The 19346-nt window shown below is 40.3% G+C and overlaps 1 protein-coding gene across 1 annotated transcript; it reads left to right on the top strand.

Annotated features, from left to right (window-relative positions):
* Positions 1-8954: 8954 nt before the first annotated feature.
* Positions 8955-10088, top strand: LOC121330480 (myeloid-associated differentiation marker homolog). The gene has a single exon (XM_041277022.1). The coding sequence runs from the start codon at positions 9062-9064 to the stop codon at positions 9926-9928; it is 867 nt and encodes a 288-aa protein (XP_041132956.1). The 5' UTR covers positions 8955-9061; the 3' UTR covers positions 9929-10088.
* Positions 10089-19346: the final 9258 nt, after the last annotated feature.

Raw genomic sequence — 19346 nt, 5'->3', positions numbered from 1 at the left:
CACACATCCTAATGTAGAAACACTAGAGCTGACCCCTATATCTGACAAGAAATCTCTGACAATGGTTGGGAAACATTTTAAGCATTTAATAGTTGGAGAACGTGTAACCATTTAGACACTAAACTATTCAGATTCCTAGCAGACAGCACACAAAAACATTTACCAATGATGCAGTCAAAACCAACACTGTAAAACCAATAGGGTCATTCCATTCCATTCCTAGAAAGTGTGTCTTATGTGGTGTCTGAAGGTGGTAAAGCCATTTTGATCTTTGACCTATTTTTTTCTCCATGGGTGGTTGGTGACAAATAATATTACTATCATTTTAAAGCTTGTTTCAAGGGCTTTCCACAAAAAATGGATGCATCACATTGGGTTGGCCAACCCCACGGTCTACTTGAGCTGGAGTCATATGCAATCATTTACAAATGGAAGTCCTGCAGTGGCCACACACTGTTCTATTTATAATTTCAATACTGTATATGCATAAGGTTTGTTTGGGGGAGTGAAAGATCTTTCTCATTGCAATGTTGCTCTGAGCATGCTTGAAATAATCTCTACAAAGCCATCTGGCCACTTTCAAATGCTGCTGTGGAAAAAGAACATAAACCTAACTGGTTTGAAGGATACCATCTGTTATGAGGTGCCGTGTGTTTATGTGAATGTATGTGTCTTTCTACAGCTTTTCTGAACGATAAAAATGTTACTCAACTTGCATCAAACATCACTAAGAACTGATGTCATTATCACATTTTAACACGGGGACTGATAGTTCTACAGGGGTCTTCAGACTGTACTCAAAGCATCACACAATGTCAGTGAAGCGACCAACTGCAATACCCCTTTGAAAGGTTGTGTTCTGCATGTTGCTTTTGGCTAGCAGTAGTAGTGTTCCCCACCGCATCCGGTTGTGGTTCTTATCCCGACATCTATTCACTATATTACTAAATGCGTTATGATGTAATTTCTCAATGAATATACTAATGTCAAGCAATCTGGATCACAATTAGCACCACTTTAAATGTGTTGCATAGTAACGTATTTAATATAAATGCCAGTAATTATATACTAAGTGATGCATACTGCAATGGCAATTTATTGTGCAACATTACTGAAGCTGAAATAGTACTTTTTGCAAACTAAAATTTCTACCACGGTATAGATCCCTATGTGCTATGAAATTACGTTTCGAATTATATTTTAGGCGTCGCTATAAAATAAACACATTTTAGTATATTTGTCCAGGTTATGAAAAACACAAAATACCTTCAAGGTTTTTATCACGGACCTCTATCTTTTTTTAAACTCGCAATAAACCCGTCTATTCCTGTTGCATAAACATATATTGCAAACAGAGGACACATCTAAAGCATACTAGTTGCCATGTGAAGATCTTAAACAATCGGTCAGTGAGGCCCGTGCAATTAGATATTATTAATACTTACTATACAAATGCCGACAGGAAAGTGGAAACCTTTCTTTAGCCACCAGTTTATTTCTCCTTTATTATTTTCCAGGTATTTCGGTGGATTTCTACAATCCCTAGTCGATCCCTATTTACCCCTCCAATTCCTGTTCTGCAAAAGCGGTCAGATTCCCTGCCTTCTCCGTACCAGCAGCTCTCTCCCCCAGCAACTGTCAGCAAGCAACACCCGGGTTCCTCCCGTCTATTGGCCGCAGCTTCGTGCATTAGCTACTATTCCTTTAAAGCCCTTGACTTTATAACACGTTCAGTACTGTTTTTTCATACCTCTGATTTTTGTAATATCTATTTTAAATATTTCTGACGTTGACTTTTTGTCTCGACTAGAGCGCTTCCTCAGTTTCTTGTTTTGGTGACGAAGACACGATCGGAAGTTCTCGTCCGCAACACACAGATCGGAAGTTCCTGTCGTAATTAATATATTCACCATAGAGTGAAAACGAGCATAGAGTTACACTATTAGACATCTTTTCAATTCCAAAGTTACAACGACCCAAAATATCAACAGTGTCTTCCGAAAGTCCGAAACTACCTGGAGCTTTAACCCGACTCTTGTCCCGAAAGTTATTTCCATCAAAAAATGTCTGATGTTTTCCGACAGCTGGAATGGGTGCAATTTAAAGCTGGCGGAATAACTTTTCAGAATTTAAATGAGAAACCTATATGTTAATGACGCAAATAACGATTTTCACCTCATTTCAGGATTTTAATCAAGGGACAGAAGGGATTGGGCAGAGAAAAACTAAACATACATGTGTTTCAAGCGATATGGAGAAACATAATAGTAAAGCATGCACATCAGGACAGAAGAAAAAAAAAAACGTTAGGTTAGTACCATAAACCTGGTTCCCTTCAAAAGAATGACAACTATTACCGAATAGGAAGAGCCTCTCTGACCGTCAATCACTGAGCATATATAAAAAAGCTGCCCTATCAGGGCCCTGCTGTGAGGAGAAAATCCCTCCAACCTCCTGCTGAAGAGGGTCGTCCTCACAGTAGCATATAGCTGTTTTTTTTTAAATCGGAGGTCAGCTGTGGACACGACCTTGAAGGGTAATGGTTGTCATTCTTTTTCAGGGAACCAGAGTTATGGTAATAACCTAACTTTCCCTTTCAATGGAATGACAGCCATTACCGAATGGGAAGCTGTACCAAAGCTGTCTTGGCTCCAGATTACTGACAGTACAGCCCCACGGCGATAGCCTCGGAGCCCACATGACGCCTAAGGGCATGCCGCCTGCAAAACTCTAGAGCCCAGAGATGGCCTCACTCGGTTTGCAATATCAAGGAGGTAAAAACGCGCAAATGTCTGACTACCAGTCCATGTAGCAGCATTGCAAAGCTCATCCAAGGAGGCGCCATGAAAGAAAGCCCACGAAGTCGCTTGGCCCCTGGTAGAATGGACCGTAATGTCTCCTGGAAAGAGAGAGTCCGTCTGTTCATATGCCAAGCATATGGTATCTACCACCCAGTACGCTAGACGTTGCTTCGATAGGGCTTGACCTCTAGAGCGGGTCCCATAGCAGACAAACAGCTGGTTAGACTGTCTCCAAGATGCTGTCTTATCCAGATAACAGCGCAGAACCTGGACCGGGCAAAGTGTGTGCTGTCTACAGTCCTCCTCTGACTTGTGCAGGGGAGGTCTGAAAGTTTCCAAAACCACTGGTTGGCTAATATGGAATGATGAGAACACCTTTGGCAAAAAGGCTGGATTTGTTCTTAATGTTACCCGCTAGTCATTTCCAGTGAAAGCCATAGATGTGTCATCGATGGATAGTGCATGAAGCCCACTTATTCGTCTGGCAGAGGTAATGGCTATTAAATACACCATCTTCAAGGAAACAGGGCGCAGTTCTGCTGAGGCCATGGGCTCAAATGGGGGACCAGTAAGGACCCGCAGTACCAGTTCCAGATCCAACTTGGGGACCATACTTTTCATGGGATGACGAAGCCTCCGAGACCTTTTAAGAAATTGCACTGCCAAGAAGTGTGCCCCAGGGGACGCAGAGTCAGTTGTGTCGTGGCACACTGATATTGTTGACAGGAATACCTTCAAAGTGGTCACAGATTTTCAGGTTATTATTGTCTCAATAGGGCAGGTCACCAGTCTTGGAAAACTTTCCATTCATATGAATACTGGGCTCTAATGCTCGGCGCCCTAGCAGACTGTAGTGTCTCTACCACTGCATCTGGCAAACCTCGTCTGGATAGACGGCTTCGTTCAACGGCCAGACTGGGATGGGTTCGGGTGCCATAATAGCCCCTCCGCTGGGCTCAGGAAGTCCTTGCGTAGCAGGAGCTGCCATGGTTGACCCAACAACATGTTGGCGATCAATCCGCTTTATTGCTTCACTTTACATTGAAATGCTCATTCCCTTCTCAGCTGTGTTTTAACCAGAATAAAGACGCTGAGACACATATGTGCCAAGGAAAAAGAAATACAGGAAATGGGAGAGGCGTCATCACAGGCGCAGACAGGTATGCTTTGGGAAGACATATGGACAACATGCGGGCAAGGCACAGGTAGATCAGGACACACATGGACAGACATTTAGCCCATACATACAAGAATACGTGAAAGATCATGAAGCAATATATATCTAACAATGAAGCTGATGAACAAGACCAATAATAGTAACAAGTGCAAGGGATAATAAGAATGCAAGGTAAGCGTATTGGAAGTGACAGTTGATGGGGCAGGCATTGTAGATCCATAGCTGGGGTGTTGGAGCCTTTTTTGGTTGTGCATTGTCAATGTTTTTTGTTGCAGATGTGACTTTTGAGCTGATAAGGGAATGGTCACAATGCCCTTGAAGTTGTACAAAGAGCAATGAAAAAAAGAAGCCAAGTCAGAAGCAACAATTGTGTGAATGTTGGGCCCCAGCACCTTTCCACTTGTGCCTATGTGCTTGATGCTTGACAAGGTTGTCCCAATTGCTTTGCCTAACTTGGGCTTTTGTGTTTGATATCACCATTTTAAATGGCTGTTACGTTTTTTTTTTTTTTTTTTTTTTGCATTGACAGTGTTTTTGTTATAGATACTAGATACAACAAAGTAATAAAGATACATACATGTTTCAATTCTGGAACAGTTCAACAATAAAGTACTATATGCGGATGTTTTAGTGACATACATTATAACGTCATTATAGTTACAGTGTATATGAATGTATCTGTTGTACTGCATACAGTCTTACAATATAAGCTTTGAATAATTTATTGTGGGAAATCTGGAGCTGAACCTTTAAGAAGAATGCAATGGGATATTCACCAGAATGCAGGTGGTCAGGTAACTTTATGCTTTAATTCAACTTCTAAAAGGAAAACTTCTAAATAGTCCCATAGATATTCCAGTATTCCATTATTTCTTTACACCAATGGACCATTTCTAATAATATATATAGATATATATATATATATATATTTTATATATATATATATATATATATATATATACATTGTATGTATATATGATTTCCATTACACAAGAGTAGATGTTAAAACTTCATGTTGATTTGAACTCGGCTCTCGCCAAGATAAGCATCAACTAAGACGTAGCTTTACAGTAAACTAATGTGATCCATAGGTGTCTCCATCCATTTGCATTTCCTTCCATGTAATGATGTAGATATCCTTCTGTCTGGTGTTAATGGCTGAAGTGTAATGCTGGCTCCAGGGATCAGCTTATTTGCCTCCCTGGCGCATCAGCACACACAACAGCTGCAATGCTGGCTCCGGAGGTCAACCACAGTGCGGCCTCCCCAGCGCATCAGCATGACAACCGTCTGGATTGAGCTAAGTAGGGTACATCTCTGGGGTCTTTAAGTGGGCACCTTCCATCCTCAGGGTTTCGTCGACTAGCCCACGACACCTCAAGAATGATCGACGGTGATTCTGGCGTCCCAGCATCACCCCCCTCCGTCCCCCACTCAACTCAGCCCAGCTTACTTACCTGTACATCAGCGTTTCTTTCTTTCTATTGTGCTTGAGATCCCCAGCCAGAATCTTTCCGTCTCAACCACAGCCAGTTGCTGCTCCTCTCTGCTGCTTCAGATAAGTTCTTCACTGTGCGACGCAACTCTTGGCCACTGAATCCGACATCTCTGAGAAACCTGGTTGTAGAGTGTGCCACAAATCCTCGACAACCCACCTCCACTGGGTAAACCCGGACTCTCCATCCTCGCTGTTCCGCTTCAGTGGCTAGTTGAGCATACCGCAGTTTCTTCCTCTCGTACGCCTCATCTACAGCATCCTCCCATGGCACTGTTAACTCTACCAGGTGAACAAGGCGTGCTGATCCAGACCACAAGACAATATCTGGTTGAAGGTTAGTGATGACAATCTCAGGTGGAAAAATAAGCCACTAATAAAGCAATATATATATATATATATATATATATATATATATATATATATATATATATATATATATATATATATATGGATATGGTATAATGCTGGACGATCGTTCAAATTCGTGCTTCCCTCGAAACTAACGTAGGTTAACGTTAATCTTAAAAAGAGTTGAGACAGAGGTATAAACTAATCAGACGAGACGTCAATGGTTCTCGGAGATGGTTTTTTCGACAGACGCGAGGCAGACGTGTCGGATCGACAGGTTTTATATACCCCCACTTGGGGGTGTCCATCTTTGTCTATGTGTGTAGATGTAGCCTGTGTATGGTGTCTCCTGTGTCTCCCCTGTGATAGGTTGTTGTTAGTCTGTGCCCATTGGTCCGGGTGGGTGGGTGGATGAGGACCAATGGATGTGTGTAAGCTCCAGCACCCGATTTGCATAAGGGGCGGAGCTATGTTATAAAAGGTGCTGCACCTCCAATTATGTGTGTGTTCTGAAAGCTGGTTATTGTTCGAGGATTGCAGTGAAGCAGACAGAGCAGTGGTCTGTGAGTAATTAAAGCAATGGAACTTGAATCAAGAGTGTTGTCTCCTTCCTCTCGGCCTGCGAAATGCTACACTGGTGTTAGGAGTGGGGCAGAAAGTAAGCGCTGGGGACAAAGCCAGGGGGAGACCTAACCAGAGCTGGTATTCCATTACTGCTCGAGTGGATGCAGGCAAAGGAATGGAGCATCTCCAGAGAGTGGTAGCGGGGTCTAGTCGCCTCATTGGATGGAGAACAGAGAAAGCAGTGACTCCGACGAGCTCTGAAAAGTGTCCGGGGGTCTGGAACTGTGAGCAGAAGACTCCTGCGCCCTCTGAAAAGTGTCAGGGGGTCAAAACTGGGAGTGGAGCTGGAGGGAGCGCAGCGCCGGAGGCAAAACAGTAGGTCTTGTCCAGGCTGGGCAGCAAAACCGGAGGGAGCATGGCCCATCGATGAAGAATGGCAGGAACCATCCAAACAGGACAGCAGAGCCAGAGGAAGCACAGCACGCCAACGCTGAAGGTCAGGACATCCAGCCACCAGGAGACGACAGCAGATGCACGCACCTCTCACCCTGACAGATGGTCGAGGCACTGAGGACACAGCACCACAGCTGGGGAGACAGGGTCCAACCCCCCCCCCGCCAGAGAGCAGTGAGTGATACTGCGAAATGATTCATATAAATACAATGCCGTAGCTTTATCCATTCAATATCTTCGTAGCACTTGCTCTTCTGTAAGGTCCAAACAGGCAGACTTTTGATGATACTAGGGTGGTGTATAACTTTGGCAAAACATTGGCATCATTACTAGTCAGAGTCCCTACACCCAAAACGGACACTTTTTATTTTAGCACAGGGCCTGTTTGAATTAGGTTCCCATCTGCATTAGGACTGAAACAGGTGGAACCCTTTTGATGTTTTCCTCATACTGACAGAACTGGGATTTTATGACTGTTCTCATCCTTCCTGTCCATTTTCAACACTGCCACACCACCTCCTCCCCAGTGGATTTCATATTTAAAACAAAGAAAAACAATGTGTATTCATGGTTACCGTCAGAGTATTACATATCTTTTTCATTCCCCAGTCATCTTATCTCTTTGTTCCGGTTTCACCTGGAATGCTATCGCTCATTTCTATTTACTTTCCCTTCCCATGTTAAGTTGATCACATTCCCATGTATTGATTCAGTCAGTGCCCCACCCATGTTTGATTGCATTATTAGATGGCGGCTGGGGAATTGTGTGCAAGTTCTCCTAGATCTCTTTTTTCCGGTTCGCTAGTATCCAAGGCAGATGTAAATTACAGTTTCACAGTTTGTTTTCACTGTTCGTTGCCATTTTATGATTGCTGCAATCACTCAGAGTGGTCCTTGTTGCATTATTCAAATATATTTTACTTTGGGAGTGGCTTTTCAGTTCTAGTTTGCCTGCCATAGACATGTATCGTAGTCAACATTAGCAAAAGTGTCTTTATGTTGGTGAGTTTCTGGTTTTGTGCATTTTCCTTTTTGAGTGTGTTTTTACTAATTTGGAGTAAACAGTTTTGAGAATCTAGCACATTGTGTTCTGTCTTCATCTGACTTAACAATTGTGTGACAATAAGTTACCATTTTTCAAAGCATTATCTCCATTCTTTATTTGATAAACTCCTTGTGGCAGAGCAAAGCTCTGCTCTTTAGAAATTGGCAGGGATGGGGTTAACTTCCCCTACCTGCCTGGGTTTATTATGTTCAGGTGGCTGGGGTTGATTAGTTGATTAGGTTGATTAACGATCAATCAGCGCCCAGCCACCTGATATAAAAGGAGGCCTCTGCTTCTCATTTGGGGAGAGGGAGCTGAGGAAGCAGGTTGGTGTTTGTTTTGTGGTTTTGAATTTTCTAAATCCAGTGAAGGCATTGCCCAGCCTGGAAACTTTATTTTTGTGAGTTTTGTTTTTGCTTTATTTGTGTTTGAGTATCTGTTATTTTGCCCTTGTGCACTTTATTTTTGTTTATTTATAATAAAATAGTTATTTTTTTGAACTGCAGTCTGTCTCTGGGCCTCTATCCACTCGCCAGCCTGCCACACTCCTATATTTTTAAATGAGACAAAATCATGTTAATGTTACAAAATAAAAAGCAAAACACACTGAGTGTACTTAAGATGACATGACTTGTTGTTTGGGTATAGTTTTGTAAAATTAACAAGTGTTTTACTTCATTCAGTTAAATAAAGTCTGGAGTAAATGCTTTGAAAATATGAAATTGTGTGCCATCTCAGGGAGAGCCACCTTTTCTGTAAATGTTTGAGAGCAAATTAAATTTCTCTTGAAAGATGTTTGAAACATGTGTTTACTTTCTTTACCTATTAGTTTTACCTCACATCTGTTTGCAGAGTTTACAAGGTGTGTAGTATGTATCTTTTTAACCAGGCAGGTTAATATGTAACTTAGCCTCTTATAAATAGTTCAGATAAGGCTGAGTTAAAGAGGTTGGAAAATTGCTGTAGGTTCTCAGTTCCGCTTGGGAGTGGTTTGGATCCTCTGATAAGACAGAAAGAAAAAGCAGAAGCACATTGACCCTCCCTTCCCAACTCAACAGTGTTGCTTTAACTCCAACAAACAACCAGACAACGTTCATTCACCAAGAAGACACACAGCGAACTAACTAGTCTTTTAAAAACTGTTGAGGTTATCAGGATTTATAAAAAAGTGAAAGATGGTTATTGTGGAAATGGATTACAGATCGGTCACCGCCCCGGTAGGGATTGTACGTTTCTTTGAGATCTTCCTCTCCTGTGTGACTTTCAGTCTGGTTGCCCACGATGGAGTCTTCAGTGGCTCTTATGGTATCTGGTGCATGTTTTCCTGGTGTTTCTGCTTCATCTTATCAGTCCTGATTGTGCTGCTGGAGTTTACCAGGCTATGTCAGAAGATCCCCATCTCCTGGGAGGACTTCACCAGTGCATTTGCCATGCTGGCTACCCTCATGGTGCTTACAGCCTCAATCATCTACCCTGTGGAGTTCCTCAAGAACTGCTCAGGAAACAACTGTGCCTTTAAGGCTGCCGCTACAGCCATGTCCTGCCTGTGTTTCATTGCCTATGCCGTGGAGGTGGGGTTGACCCGTGCCAAGCCAGGGGAGATCAGTGGCTTCTTGTCCACCATTCCTGGGTTGCTTAAGGTCTTGGAAGCTTTCGTTGCTTGCATCATCTTCATCTCAATCAATGATTACACAGCAAATTCTGGACGGCAGTGGTGCATGGCTGTCTACTGTCTCTGCTTCATCTTTGCCCTCATCATTATCATCTTTACCATCTGCAAGATCATCTCCCTGTTCCCCTTCTCCTTTGATAAGGTCCTGACTGGATACAACATCTTGGCTGTGCTCCTGTATGCCTCGGCGGCCATCATCTGGCCAATATTCTGCTTTGACAAAAAATTTGGCGGTCCCAGACCCCCAAATTGCAATTCCTGTTCCTGGGATGGCTTGGTAGTAGTTGCTGTCATGACTTATGTTAATCTGGTGGTGTTTATAGTAGACACAGTGTATTCTGTGAGGTTGGTCTTTTTCTCCAGCGCATAGTCAGAGTACCTACCATGTTGTTTTAGTGATGAAAGACTCTCATTTTCTGTATATCATTATATACATATCATTCTGTATACTATTTTATATTGAACTTGCTGGTTCTCGAATTTCCTGCGCTCCACTTACATTGGTTAAATTAAAATGAAATGCCCAATACATCATTTTCTATACCTCAATAACTTTTGAACTGTAAATATATATATATATATATATATATATATATATATATATATATATATATATATATATATATATATATATATATATATATATATGCCATATTGATATAGTACGTAATTAAACTGTCTCTCAGATTCCCTGTTTAGCCCTTGTTCATCCATACTATCCCTTATACAATATTACTGCAGTAAATTTGCATGTTAGTTGTGCAGTTTTTTCATGTTTTTCCCAAGGTTATACTAGGGTTACCATAATTTATCATAGGTAGTCATGTTTTTTTTTTATTATTTACTATACCTTTTATTGCTTTGCAATGCTTACCTATGTTTTACCATGCTTTCTCATTATTACATTGTGCTACTTTTACTTGGGTAAACTTTTAATAGGGACACTGATAAGAATATATTCACAATGTGAAAAGTTTTGATAAAACTGAAGAAATTAGGTGAAGTACAAAAATGTTTCAGCTATATCGTCTTTAATCTGGTTTCTATATTGTATTTAATTTGTTAGCTCTCAGATCCCCAGAACTACATACTGTACTGCCTTGTATTAATTCCTAGTTATGTACACAGTACTAACCTACATTTATTATCTTTCAGATTCCCAATACAATGAGTAATACATTGAGTTCTCTATACTATGCTGGAACTTGAACTGTGTTTTACCATGTTTAATATAATGTACTACATGTTGCTGTGCTTTTACGCTGGTAAGCTGCAATAATGTTGTATGCCTTTATTAAAACGTTGCCCAATAAAAATCATCTGTGCAAAGTTTGGTGGAATTTGCCCTTAGTTTATCAAGACAGAAGATCAGTAAACAAAATAAGCAACCTTTATGGCAGAGCATAAATTTTTTCCCTACACATTTTACAGTCAGTAGAAAAAATGAATGTTGTGCTATATACGTTGCTTATGAAAAATGTACTTTTAATCAATACACACAGGAGTGTTCTTTTTGGTCCAAACAGTGGCGAATCTGAATACTGCCACTGATGTAATTAAAAATCTTTTATAAAATTATAAGTACCTTTTAAATGTCATTTTAATTGCCTTTTAACATTTAATTTACTATGCATGGTGTTTGCAGTCATTCTACAATGTTATTACACAAATATCAGTCAGAGCTTATAAATCACCGCGTGCTCAACTATGCTTAGTTATGGTATCCACCGCCATAAACTCAGACAAACAAATGCCATATTGACATAGTTTCGCAATTTTACGGTATACGTTTTTGTTAGTTAGTGGTGGAAAATGGTGGAAATGTGTACCAGGGATACTTACAACAGCGACACAAGGTACCCAGAACCTTTGGAAGGGGGAATATATTTGATTCCTTTCCCAAAGCCAAAGACAAACTTCGAAAAATATGTGCTTTAGATCAATCTTTGCGGGAGATAGCAAGATCTTTCTGCACATATAACTCTAAGACTTCGTAAAGACTCTTCGTCTGCTCCAAGGTAAGATGCCCACGTGTGATGAACCTTTTAAAAGCTATTCAAACTCTCAGACTTTATTGATTTCCTACATCCTGGCGTGTTGTTCAAATGCTATACGTCTGGATATCACTGTTCTCCGCTGTAAATAAAGACGTTGCAGTTTTTGTTGTTTTACAGTCTGTCACACTCACTTTAAGATTGTAGATTAGGATGAATTTGTTAGAATACTAAATAAATAAATACATCCATTATTACCAATAACTATAACAATATCACTAACAACAGCAATACTGTTATTTATTTTTATTTATTTTTATCATTCAGAAAACTCTCCAACCAAGTACTTTCTAATTCTATGTTCTTTATTAAATTAAGACTTAATATAACACATTTAAAACGCTGCAACAGCGATATTATAGTTCTTTGATGTAACGTTATTAGTACTAAAACACAAACTTCAGAGCAAAGCACAACAAACTTTTAACATTGTGGCCGTATGTTTACACCCCTGCTTTGGGAATGCTCTTACCTCGTTTGCCATGCTCTCTGAGCACTACTAAGTGCTTTTCATAGCGGTCGAATTTCAAACTACCAATTAAATCCACCCCTTGTATGATCTGAGTACTGTTTGGCATGGTATATGTTTTATTATAATTTTTAGCACTTGCTGATGGGAAACCTACACAGCAGTTCCCAAATCCATCAGATGCTTCTTTTGTAGAGTGCAGGAGATTTTGTCAGTTTTCCAGGGTGCAAAATCAGCTCCCAGTCCTGATCTGAACACACCCTACCCGAAGTCAGCCCTGGGCCTCTCAGGCAGAGACTGCTAGTTGGGAAATTGTGCCAAATGACTAAATTATTTATAAATTTAGGGTGTCTAATTATTTATTATTACACTTTTTTACGCCCAGTTTTAGAATGCCCAGTTATGTTTTCCAACACTGTGCATGTCTGTCCCATTGCCATTGTTCCTGAAATATTTAAAGTATTTTGAAAAGGATTTCTCATTTAAAATAAAGAAAAATAATGTGTATGCAAGGTTACTGTCAGAATATTACATATCTTTTTAATTCCCCAATCACCTTATCTCCATTTGTTTCAGTTCCACCCCTACTGTATTACATAATGTCCCAGTATGCATCATCTATCTTGTACCTAGAATGGTATCACTATTTTATATTTACTTACCCTAACTTCAGATTATATTCATTGTAAATTGATTACATTGCCATGTACTGATTCAGTCAGTGCCCCACCCATGTTTGATTGCTTTATTAGATGGCGGCTGGTGAATTGTATACAAGTTCTCCTAGATCTCTTTTATCTGGTTCGCTAGTATCCAAGGGTCCTCTTACAGTTTCATTGTTTGTTTTTACTGTTCGTTGCCATTTTATGATTGTTGCAATCATTCAGAGCGGTCCTTGTTGCATTACTCAAATATATTTTACTTTGGGAGTGGCTTTTCAGTTCTAGTTTGCCTGCGATAGAGATGTATCGTAGTCAGCCCATTTAGTGCAAAGCTGTATATTACCAGCAATACTCTAAATCATGATCTTTTTCCTTAAAGGAAAACAAATAAGAAACAACTATTTACAAGCCTTAAATTGGAATGTCTGAGTTTCTGGTTTTGTGACTTATTGGGTGAATTTTTCCCTTTCTTAATTTGCTTTTAGTAAGTAAGTAGCTTTGAGAATCTATCACATCGTATTCTGTCTTCACCTGTCTTAAAGATTGTGTTACATTACTGTTTAAATTACATTGTGAAAATTACTTCGGGCCATATTTTCAAAGTATTTCCTCCATTCTTTAATAAACTTTTGAAAGCAAACAAAATCTTGTTAAAGTTACAAGTGAACACTGACCACTATAACACGTATATTTGCATTTAAATGAGGATTTTTTTTCCCACTTATCTACACACCATTCTCCACACTGTTAAGGGGAAAAAAGTTTTATATTAATTATATATTATATATTAAAAATTATATATTAAAAATACAAAACTGAAAGATCATAATTGGATAAGTCTCCACCCCCTGAGTTAATACTTGGTGGAAGCACCTTTGGCAGCAATTACAGCTATGAGTCTGCTGGGATAGGTCTCTACCAATTTACACACCTAGATTTGGTAATATTTGACCATTCTTTACAAAACTGTTCAAGCTCTGTCACGTTCCTTGGGGAGCGTCGATGGACAGCAATCTTCAAGTCATGCCACAAATTTTAGTTTGGATTTAGGTCAGGGCTCTCACTGGGACTCAAGGACATTTACTTTTTTTGTTCCTGAGCCACTCCAGTGTAGCTTTGGCTGTGTGCTTTGGGTCGTTGTCATGCTGAAAGGTGAACTTCCATCCCAGTTTCAACTTTCTTGCAGAGGGCAGCAGGTTTTCCTCAAGGACGTCTCTGTACTTTGCTCCATTCATTTTCCCTTCTATCCTGACAGTCCCTGCCGATGAGAAACAGCTGCCACCACCATGCTTCACAGTATGGATGGTTTTCTTTAGGTGATGCACTGTGTTGAGTTTGCGCCAAACATAACACTTTGCATTTAGGCCAAAAAGTTCCATTTTTGTTTCGTCAGACCATCAGCCTTTTTGCCACATGGCTGCAGAATCTCTCGAGTGTTCTTTTGCATACTCAAATGGGATTCAAGATGGGCTTTCTTGAGTAATGGCTTCCTTCTTGCCACCCTACCATACAAGCCAGATTTGTGGAGTGCTTGGGATATTGTTGTCACATACACGCTTTGACCAGTCTTGGCCATAAAAGCCTGTAGCTCTTGAAAAGTTGCCATTGGCCTCTTGATAGCCTATCTGATCAGTTTCCTTCTTGCTCGATCATCCAGTTTGGAGGGACGGCCTGATCTAGGCAGGGTCTTGGTGGTGCAATACACCTTCCACTTGTAGGGTTGTAAAATGAAGTGCAGAGATGATCAGAGACAATCGATCACACCGATCGTTGCATCAAAGGTTTATTGCTGTGGTCATCAAAATACAGAGCACTCCAGAGAATAACAGTCACTTCATCAGTAACTAGTGTATTCTGCCGGGGTAAGGCACATACATGGGTTATATAGTTCCTACATAAAATTCCCTGCTCCTATCAGGATTTGGCACTCAGCAGACAATTCATCCATCCCTACCCCCTAAACTCATATACTCAACCAATAGAGGATAGCTGTGGGGCATGATTGTCCCCTCCGTTGTGGTTGTTATGTTCACTTCAACCTGGAATTTATGACCTAGCAAGCAAGCAGGCATTGCCCTTCTTCTACCATCCCCCCACTGCCCCTGGACATCTGACCCAACCTAATGGTGTACTGAAAGCGACAGAGAGTGGAAGCGACAGCGAGTGGCAGAAGTACAGGCGTGGAAAAGTACAGAGCAGTTTCGAAGCAGTTTGAAAGCAGGTTGACAGCTGCAGAAGAAACTAAACTTCAAAAAAAAAAACCTCAACATGGTCTTCAAGCCAGTAATCTGTGACACCTGCTTGATGTGGGAAATCCGAGAAAACCGAGCAGAGCTAAACCAAGTGTGCGTAAAGTGCCGCGCGATCCAGGATTTGCATAAACTAGTAAGCATGCTAGAAATGGAGCTGGAAGAAGTGAGACAGCAACAGGATCTTGAGGAACTGGCACACCCACAATTCATGGAAGTCTGCATCACCCCTAACAGACTGAAAGCCACCAGGGAGATAGAAGGTCAGAACAGCTGGGTTCAGGTAGGCAGAAGCAGGGAAAAAAAGAAACTTCGTCAAACACAACCACCAGAAATCAAAACAACCAACAGATTTGAGTCACTTCAGAATTTTGATGAGCAGAACCAACAACAAGAGAATGAAAGGAACAACATCCAGGACCCTATTGACAGTGGTGACCAGACAGCAAAAAGAAGGGAGGTCATGATTGTTGGGGACTCCATATTGAGAAACACAGCAAGTTCAATTCGCAGTTTGGACCCCCTTACTACAACAGTGTGCTGCCTTCTGGGAGCCTCGGTCAAGCACATCACTGAAAACGTGGACAGGCTCCTAGAACGAACAGGAGACGACCCGGTAGTAGTCGTCCACATCGGTACAAACAACATTGGAAGAGACAGACCAAAATCCCTGCAAAACAAATTCAGAGAGCTAGGAAGGAAATTAAAAGAGAAAACCAAAACTGTGGTATTTTCTGGTATACTACCCGCACCTTGCAAAGGACCATATGGACAGCTGGAAATAATTAATCAAAACGAATGGCTGAAGACGTGGTGCACACGGGAAGGCTTCACCTATCTTGATCATTGGACCACATTCTACAACGAGGACTATCTGTATAGACGGGATGGACTGCATTTAAATAACAAGGGAACTAGTCTACTCGGAGAAAAGATCCTCGAGCAGGTTCGGAAGCATTTAAACTAGAAAGGAAGGGGGGAGAAATCAACAAAAAAACAGAAGGGAGACCGCATCAAAACAAGAACAACAACTCAGGTAAGACAACCATTAAATGTATTTATCTAAATGCTAGAAGTATCAGAAACAAAATTCTAGAACTTGAAGCTACTGCACTAACAGGTAACTATGATGTGATAGGTGTTACAGAAACGTGGTTATCTGAGAGTGATGGGGACGAATATAATATTTGTGGGTATACACTGTATAGGAAAGACAGGCAGGACAGAAGAGGAGGAGGGGTAGCGCTATACATAAGAAACAGTCTTGAAGCCCAGGTGTTAAACCTGGACAAAGAAAATAAAACCGAATCAATATGGGTCAGAATAACAGACAAAAATTCAAAAGGCATAATAATAGGAGCATGCTATAGACCGCCAGATTCAGACGGTGAGCAAAATAATCTGTTATACAATGACATTAGAAATGTGTGTAGCAAAGGAGAAGCCATACTAATGGGGGATTTCAACTTCCCCCAAATAAAATGGGAAAACCCGGTGGGTAGCACGAAGGATGAAATAGAAATGGTGGAAATGACAAATGACTGCTTCCTAACACAATTTGTGAAGGCACCCACTAGAGGGGAGGCATGCCTTGATTTAGTCTTTTCAAATAACGAAGATAGAATAACTAAAACAGAGGTCAGAGAACCACTGGCAAACTCAGACCACAACATGGTCTCATTTGAAGTGTTTTTTAAATCCCCAAAAGTAATGACTAAAGCTAAGGTTTACAATTTTAGAAAAGCAAACTATGAAGGTATGAAACAGAGACTAACAGAAGTAGATTGGAGTAAAATAGAGAAAACACCCACAGAAGAAGGATGGTTGTTCTTCAAAAATGTAGTACTAGAGGCGCAAAACAATTATATCCCTAAAGTAGACAAATCTAAATGTAAAACTAAATTGCCAAAATGGTTTAATAGATCAATTAAAAAAAAATATTCAGCGAAAAAAGGCACTTTACAGAGCATTAAAAAAGGACCAAAAAGAAAGTACGCAGAAAGAGTACACAGAACTGCAAACGCAAGTCAAAAAGGAAGTTAGAAAGGCCAAGAGAGAAATAGAAATGAACATTGCTAAGGGAGCTAAAACCAATTCCAAAATGTTTTTCCAATATTACAACAGCAAGAGAACATTCAAAGAGGAGATTAAATGTTTAAGAGATACAAATGGCAAAATCGTAGAGGAAGAAAAAAAAATAGCAAATATGTTAAATGATTACTTTTCACAAGTTTTTACAAAGGAAGATACTGACAACATGCCCCACATGTCATCCAGTTCCTATCCAGTTTTAAATAACTTTAGCATAACTGAGGCAGAAGTGTTAAAGGGACTAGGAGCTCTTAAAATAAACAAATCCCCTGGGCCGGATGAGATCCTCCCAGTAGTACTCAAAGAAATGAAAGAAGTAATTTACAAACCGCTAACCAAGATCATGCAGCAGTCTCTTGACACAGGGGTGGTACCGACAGACTGGAAAATTGCAAACGTAAAACCGATCCACAAAAAGGGAAACAAAACTGAACCAGGTAACTACAGACCAGTAAGCCTGACTTCTATTATATGCAAACTTATGGAAACTATAATAAGATCCAAAATGGAAAATTACCTATATGGTAACAGGGTCCTGGGAGACAGTCAACATGGTTTTAGGAAAGGGAGATCGTGTCTAACTAACTTGCTTGATTTTTTTGAGGATGCAACATCGATAATGGATAATTGCAAAGCATATGACATGGTTTATTTAGATTTCCAGAAAGCTTTTGACAAAGTCCCGCACAAAAGATTAATTCTCAAACTGAACGCAGTTGGGATTCAAGGAAACACATGTACATGGATTAGGGAGTGGTTAACATGTAGAAAACAGAAAGTACTGATTAGAGGAAAAACCTCAGAATGGAGTGTGGTAACCAGCGGTGTACCACAGGGATCAGTATTAGGTCCTCTGCTATTCCTAATCTACATTAATGATTTAGATTCTGGTATAGTAAGCAAACTTGTTAAATTTGCAGACGACACAAAAGTAGGAGGAGTGGCAAACACTGTTGCAGCTGCAAAGGTCATTCAAAATGATCTAGACAAGATTCAGAACTGGGCAGACACATGGCAAATGACATTTAATAGAGAAAAGTGTAAGGTACTGCACGCAGGAAATAAAAATGTACATTATAAATATCATATGGGAGATATTGAAATTGGAGAAGGAATCTATGAAAAAGACCTAGGAGTTTTTGTTGACTCAGAAATGTCTTCATCTAGACAATGTGGGGAAGCTATAAAAAAGGCTAACAAGATGCTCGGATACATTGTGAAAAGTGTTGAATTTAAATCAAGGGAAGTAATGTTAAAACTGTACAATGCACTAGTAAGACCTCATCTTGAATATTGTGTTCAATTCTGGTCACTTCGCTATAAAAAAGAAATTGCTGCTCTAGAAAGAGTGCAAAGAAGAGCGACCAGAATTATTCCGGGCTTAAAAGGCATGTCATATGCAGACAGGCCAAAAGAATTGAATCTGTTCAGTCTTGAACAAAGAAGACTATGTGGCGACCTAATTCAAGCATTCAAAATTCTAAAAGGTATTGACAGTGTCGACCCAAGGGACTTTTTCAGCCTGAAAAAAGAAACAAGGACCAGGGGTCACAAATGGAGTTTAGAAAAAGGGGCATTCAGAACAGAAAATAGGAGACACTTTTTTACACAGAGAATTGTGAGGGTCTGGAATCAACTCCCCAGTAATGTTGTTGAAGCTGACACCCTGGGATCCTTCAAGAAGCTGCTTGATGAGATTTTGGGATCAATAAGCTACTAACAACCAAACGAGCAAGATGGGCCGAATGGCCTCCTCTCGTTTGTAAACTTTCTTATGTTCTTATGTTCTTATGAAACATTCCACCCTTCCCCCCTCCTTTCACAAATTCCTTACTAAACATTGTAAAACCGCACCCAAATGATCGTTGGTTGATACTGCTATCCTGTTCGGTTTCTTCACACTTAATAATTGTCTTGACCATGCTCCAAGGGATATTCAAGGCCTTTGATATTTTTTTATACTAATCCCGATCTGTGCCTTTCAACAACTTTATCCCAAATTTATTTTGAAAGCGCCTTGGTGCTCATGGTTGAGTCTTTGCTTTGAAATGCACTACCCAGCAGGGGGAACCTACAAGAACTGCTGAATTCATGTGAATCACTACAATTTCACACAGGTGGAGGCCACTTAACTTGACGTGTGATTTTGAAGGCGATTGGTTACACCTGAGCTAATTTAGGATTGCTATTACAAGGGGGTGGACACTTATCCAACCAAGCTATTTCAGTTTTTATTTTTAATTAATGTTCTACAAATTTCTAG

This window comes from Polyodon spathula, chromosome 18, assembly GCF_017654505.1.
Source record: "Polyodon spathula isolate WHYD16114869_AA chromosome 18, ASM1765450v1, whole genome shotgun sequence".
Taxonomy (NCBI): Eukaryota; Metazoa; Chordata; class Actinopteri; order Acipenseriformes; family Polyodontidae; genus Polyodon; species Polyodon spathula.
The sequence above is the reverse complement of the archived record's forward strand: the minus strand, read 5'-3'. Positions and strand labels throughout refer to the sequence as shown.

Excerpts from the sequence above, each read along its gene's own strand:
- LOC121330480 (XM_041277022.1), top strand. The coding sequence starts at position 9,062 with ATGGTTATTGTGGAAATGGATTACAGATCGGTCACCGCCCCGGTAGGG.